Source organism: Myzus persicae, unplaced genomic scaffold (genome assembly GCF_001856785.1).
Source record: "Myzus persicae strain clone G006 unplaced genomic scaffold, MPER_G0061.0, whole genome shotgun sequence".
In the NCBI taxonomy this organism is placed as follows: Eukaryota; Metazoa; Arthropoda; class Insecta; order Hemiptera; family Aphididae; genus Myzus; species Myzus persicae.
In genome coordinates, this window is record NW_019100652.1 from 25,009 (window position 1) to 31,213 (window position 6,205).

The 6,205-nt window shown below is 27.4% G+C and overlaps 2 protein-coding genes across 3 annotated transcripts; one reads left to right on the forward strand and one right to left on the reverse strand.

Annotated features, from left to right (window-relative positions):
- The first annotated feature begins 733 nt into the window (after positions 1-733).
- Positions 734-4,024, forward strand: LOC111039095. Of its 2 annotated transcripts, none has more exons than XM_022322417.1 (4): positions 734-1,231; positions 1,306-1,425; positions 1,533-1,673; positions 2,881-4,024. In XM_022322417.1, exon 4 carries the CDS (start codon positions 3,137-3,139, stop codon positions 3,977-3,979), a length of 843 nt encoding a protein of 280 aa, XP_022178109.1. In that variant the 5' UTR covers positions 734-1,231; positions 1,306-1,425; positions 1,533-1,673; positions 2,881-3,136; the 3' UTR covers positions 3,980-4,024. The 2 variants fall into 2 exon arrangements, 1 of the variants encoding a protein (XP_022178109.1); XR_002605070.1 differs by lacking the exon at positions 2,881-4,024 and adding an exon at positions 1,777-2,818 and having other exon boundaries at positions 753-1,231.
- A 140-nt stretch (positions 4,025-4,164) lies between these two features.
- On the reverse strand, positions 4,165-6,205 carry LOC111039106. The gene is made up of 3 exons (XM_022322432.1): positions 5,726-6,205; positions 5,465-5,659; positions 4,165-5,389 (listed from the first exon to the last, which is right to left on the reverse strand). The coding sequence occupies exons 2-3, from the start codon at positions 5,648-5,650 to the stop codon at positions 4,577-4,579; spliced, it is 999 nt and encodes a 332-aa protein (XP_022178124.1). The 5' UTR covers positions 5,651-5,659; positions 5,726-6,205; the 3' UTR covers positions 4,165-4,576.

A 6,205-nucleotide genomic window follows, 5' to 3' on the forward strand; every position in this document is an offset into this window, starting at 1 on the left:
GACAGTTCATCTGAATTACTTTCAGAACTACGTAATAATATTGGTTGTCTTTTTATAATTGATTTAGTTGCGCTGGTTCTTGTAATCAAATACACACTTTTTCTAGGTGTAACTTTCTTTACATGTTGTTGTGAAGTTTTCGCTTGTTGGTTTTTGCTGATGACTAATGTTTCTAGCTCTTTAGTTGGTGGTCCTTCGCATGATTGCATGTGTTGCTGTTGTGAAGTTGTCGCTGCTGACTACCGTTTCTGGCTCTTTAATTGGTGGTTCTTCACAATAATTCCATGTGTTGCTGTTATGAAGTTGTTGCTTGTTGACCTTCGCTGCTGACTGCTGTTTCTGCACCTACTTGTCCTTCCGTCACAGCAATCATAGGCGGTACTACAGGAGGGGCAGGGTATGCAACTTCCCCTCCTGTGGACCGTACCTTATTATTGTATCTAATATATAATTCCTTGAATTATCGATTTCCTAACTCTAAAAAATAGATTTTTAGAGTGATTACCTAATATAGTAGTGTAGTATGCTGGCACTGAGATAGATAAGAATCTTATCTATCTGAGTGTATGGTGGTAACCACGGTTTAAGATAGAATCTTAAACCGTGTTGGTAACTGAATCCTGATAAAGTGATTTGCGTGAAAAATAGAATAATAATATGTACCACGATTTCATAGATAATAGATAGTAGATAATAGACACTATAGGCACAAATAGTGTGACGTCACATTGTCTATTGATAAGACCGACGGTTCAAAACAAGCCGTTATCACGGTTCATTCCATAAGAAATACATGGGTCGAAAAACATGTTTGAAAAAAATTGGTTTTAAGTGCATTTGTATTTTTTTCTTAAAGTTCTAACTATTAAAAACATGTTCTTTACAAGTTTATACATATATACCGACCAAAAATATGAAGCTAAACGCTTTTTTCGTCAATATAATCAAAGTGTAGTATTTTGTATTTCTATGGCACACACATTATACCACATACTCTATGGATTATACACAAATCAGTTAAGTATTATTAATATTTTTTACTATTGCAATTTTTACATAGAAGTATGTACTATTTTCCCTCCATTTTACATAATAAGTATGTTTTATTACTATACTTATATATTATATAATTTGTTGTTTTTTTCTTTTTGAGCCATTTGCTTGCCCTAAGCTTTGTTTCGGCGGTCTTCAGTAAGAAAATAAAATTTCTTTTTTGAAAAGATTTTTCAATGTGAGTTACTAATTAAACACATTTTACATAATATTTATTCCAAATTAAAATTTGTTAAATAATTGTTGTCTTAGTGTTAAAATGGTTCAATGTTGGGTTCCGCTGTGATCTCACATTTCCAACCGAGAAACCTGCAAGTTTTTTAGATTTCCAGCTAATGATATTGAATGTAAAGTCTGGGCTAAATCAGTGAGGTAAAGTATATTTCAAATAGTTATATTCTGTTAAATTTTCACATACATAATTTATTGATTTAAGTTAAATCTTATTTTTGATTATAATACAACTTTTTACATGACAGAAGAGCAGATACATATCCCACAAAAAACAACAAAATATGTAGTTGCCATTTCAAAGATGGTTTAAGAGAAAATGGACCTACTGAATTTGTTTGGAATAAAAACTCATCCTTTTCATTTACATCTCCTGAAAAACATACCAAGTATGCAAAAGAAAATAATTAACTTTTAGATTCAATTCAATATTAACTATATTTATTATTGCTTTTTTTTTTTTATAGTAATTGATCTGTATTATTATCATAGGCACAAATCACCCAAAAATATTAGGGGGGCTTAAGTACCAAAATTTTTAAGGAAACAGAGCCAGCTCGTGAGGGGCTCCTCGCACACCCCAATAGTACCATACCATATACATTAATAAAATATAAATCTCACAAATATAACTAAACATTTTAAGTAAAACAAATTAATTTAATTTATTATACAAATTTAATGAAAATGTAAGCTTATTTTCAGCATACTTATTTAAAATAATTTCATTATTAAGAACTATAATATCTCTTTCAATGTGAATAACTGATAAGTCTGATAGTCTTTAAATAAACTTAAATTAAATTAATTTTTAATAAATGTTATCATGTTATTATGGAAATATTATGTTAGTAACATTATATAAGTTATAGGTAATTACGGGATTCGGGGTGCTATCATTAAAATTTGGGGTGCTAAGGGTTGCTTAGCACCCCTGCGATTTGTGCCTATGTTTATTATTGTATTTTATAACTGTTAGTTTTCTTTGAGATTAACCTTGCTAGTGATGCTAGTCCTTTACTTAAATCAATCCAGTCTACTAATCATACCAGCTATCTTCATATTTCTGTACTCTATTTAACTATCACTCAATTATTTTGTATTCCCATCCATTTCCTTCTTTCTACATTCATCTTCATAAAAAACCCTCACTGATTTATTTTATTTTTGTTTTAATTGTTTGTAATGATTGTATTTGTTCTTTAATAAATAGTTGTGGATATTAATATAATGTGTGTGTATATGGTTCAAAATAAATTAAATATATGATGTATATTAAAAAAATAAAATATTTGTTTATTTATATTTTATATAACCCTGTATTTATCTCAGATTAATACTTAACTAATTATAACTTATAAATTATATTTTTTTTTATCACTAATAAATGTGTTAGAGTAGAATGGAGTTAGAATAAAGTTGTATAAGCTCATTGTAAATGGATTAATAAGTAAGTATTATTAAATTATTTATGCTAACATAATTATATGATGCATGCATAATTGTATTTGTATTGTCAGCATAACAAAATATTATTAGCATTAAAAAATGAAATTTTAAAATCCAGAATTTGTTTTTTCTATTATTATATTAAAGGCGTAAGAAGGTAGACAGTGCATCATGTTCACAGGAAAACAAAAGTTCAATTATTATTGAAAATAGTGCAACAACTGAAACTTATGTTTTAACACCTACAAATAGTAAAAGTGATGAAGTTGAAAAGTATTTTCTTCATAAAGAAATTGAAGAATTAAAAAAAGAAAAATTGTTTCTTAAAAATAACCCTTTTGGTTACCACTCTATTGAATCTGATAACAAATTATTTGAGTTTTACTGTGGGATTAGTAAATCTATGTTTGACATAATTGTTGATTTATGTTCAAAAGTTTCGTTTAAATATTATTATGATTGGAATGTTGAAAAATTTTGTTTAAAAGACCAAATCCTTATGACTCTTATAAAACTAAGATTGAATTTAGTTTATCCAGACTTAGCATTTAGATTTAAGACTAATGAATCCACAGTAGGTAATATTATATTAACATTAATAAGTGTCCTTCATGAAATTTTATTTATTAACTTAATGAATACAGTACCTTCACAGAATAAGAACCAAAATTGCTTGCCAGAATGTTTCAATAATTTTCAAAATTGTAGAATAACATTAGATTGTACTGAAATTTCATGCGATATTCCTAAATCCCTTTTGGATCAAAAGCTCACATATAGTTCTTATAAGAATAAAAATACATTGAAAGGGCTTATTGGAGTGGCTCCTAATGGTGTTATTACTTATGCTAGTAAATTGTATCCTGGATCCACTTCTGATAAAAAAATTGTAGGCCACTGTGGAGTATTAAATATATTACAACCAGGTGATTTAGTGTTAGCTGATAAAGGCTTCCTAATTTCAGACTTAATGCCTCCAGAAACTTCCTTAAACATTCCCCCTTTTCTTATGTCTCCACAATTCACTCCAAGTGAAGTTCTGAAAACAAAGAGCATAGCTAGAGCCAGAATTCATGTTGAAAGGGTGATGGTTAGGCTGAAGAAGTTTAAAATTTTAACACACATACCAAAATCGCTTTATACAAAGTCATCTTTAGTATTTCAATTATGTGCTGCATTAGTAAATTTCCAAAATCCAATAATAAAAGAAGTTGAGCATCTGTTTGTAAATAATGACAACACATAAAATATAAATTCCAATATTCAGTTTTTATTTGTTAAAAAAATTATAATATAATGATAATTATTTACTATGTATACAAATATTAATACAAATAAAAATTTTTTAAATTAAATTATGTAATTATTTATTATATATATTATATAAAGGATATAAATTTTATAATGAAAATGTAAGTTTTATTAATCCATTTGTTATAATTGTATTATGAAATTAACCCAAGTATATATTTTTTTTTATTATTTTTATAAGAAATTCCTAGACTATAGACTATCTATTTCAAGTATATAAAATGTAATATATAGAAGGATATAAATTTTGATATGTATAAAAATTAATTGTCTGTTAAAATATAAGGTATGAATTTATGATGGTAAAAATTTAATAAAATATCAATATTTGATGACCAATTTGGATCTTTATACATTTTGAAAGCAACTAAAGATTTAGTAGTCCATATAATAAGAATTGCAGATGACATTTTTGTCATGTGCATTTGACCTTGTATTTGGTCATAATATTCATGGTTGGAATTTAAAACGAAATCATTTTTATTTATATCAAAGTAAATGATGTAATCTTTTGAATTTGAAAGCGCAATTTTTAAGTCTTCATTCCGAAATTTATAAGGACACTTAACTTCAATGCAATAAGAAGAGTTTTCATCGAAAAGCAAACCATCTGGACTGGCTCCCAGTCAGCTCCAGATTCATGTAACCAAATGCCAGTTTTAGTCACAATAGAATTGTTAGCCTTCTCAAACTCTTCAATTGCAATACTTTCATGTGTTTTCCCCCATTCAATCGATTTAACTCCATCCACAAAATATTTTCCTAAGAGACCTTTAAAAAGTGAATTAGGATATCGATTACTTTTGACCGATTTTATTATTTTATGAAAATTACTCGAAGTAAGACGAAATTTCCTAGAAAGACACCATTTTACATTTGCAAATAGCCCTATGGTCATTGAAGCTATATCTTTAACCTGTTCAAAAGATAACTTACAAATGTCAGACAACATTTGAACACTATTTTTAGAATTTCTAAATTCTGAAGAATTAAGAACATTTTCCAATAGAAGAATATCACTTAAATCTTCAACTGGAGGTTCTGGACTTAAAAACCATGAAAATCCAACTGTTTGATTAGTTGCTGTTAATTTATCAAAGCATAAAGCTTTAAAATCAATATTGTGTGTATCAGTAACAGCTTTAAAATTATTTTCATAAATATCATCAATAATCAATAATTCATCATTTTCTCTTACAGATTTTTTTGACCAGCTGCATGATATATCAGTTACAGATATATTATTATGCCCATGTAAAAGAAGTGAAACCATATGATGGCATTTTGTCAAACCTGTCGGACATGTACAGCTGGCATGTTCAATATTTTTATCTTTGAAAAATATCTGTAAAAATTAAATATTCAATTATTTTAGGAATCATATTATAAATGATACAATCAAAATTACAAAGTTGTTTACCTTAACATCATACAATTTATTTTTCATACTTGCATGCACTTGACCACTAAGTATACCCACATCAGGTATGTAATTAAAACTTTTGACATAGCCACATTCAAAAGAATTTTCTCCTTTAGAAAATATTTTTTTATCATCAATAAAATTAATGATGCACGAAAGCTTGATGATGCTGTTTGACGTCATATTTTTTAACTGGAAAAAAATTATTTTTCTACATTAGTAAATTGATTAATGAAGGATAATATATATTATACTCACTTCAAAAAGGAAATCTGACACTTTATTTGCTCACTGAAGACCGCCGAAACAAAGCTTAGGGCAAGCAAATGGCTCAAAAAGAAAAAAACAACAAATTATATAATATATAAGTATAGTAATAAAACATACTTATTATGTAAAATGGAGGGAAAATAGTACATACTTCTATGTAAAAATTGCAATAGTAAAAAATATTAATAATACTTAACTGATTTGTGTATAATCCATAGAGTATGTGGTATAATGTGTGTGCCATAGAAATACAAAATACTACACTTTGATTATATTGACGAAAAAAGCGTTTAGCTTCATATTTTTGGTCGGTATATATGTATAAACTTGTAAAGAACATGTTTTTAATAGTTAGAACTTTAAGAAAAAAATACAAATGCACTTAAAACCAATTTTTTTCAAACATGTTTTTCGACCCATGTATTTCTTATGGAATGAACCGTGATAACGGCTTGTTTTGAACCGTCG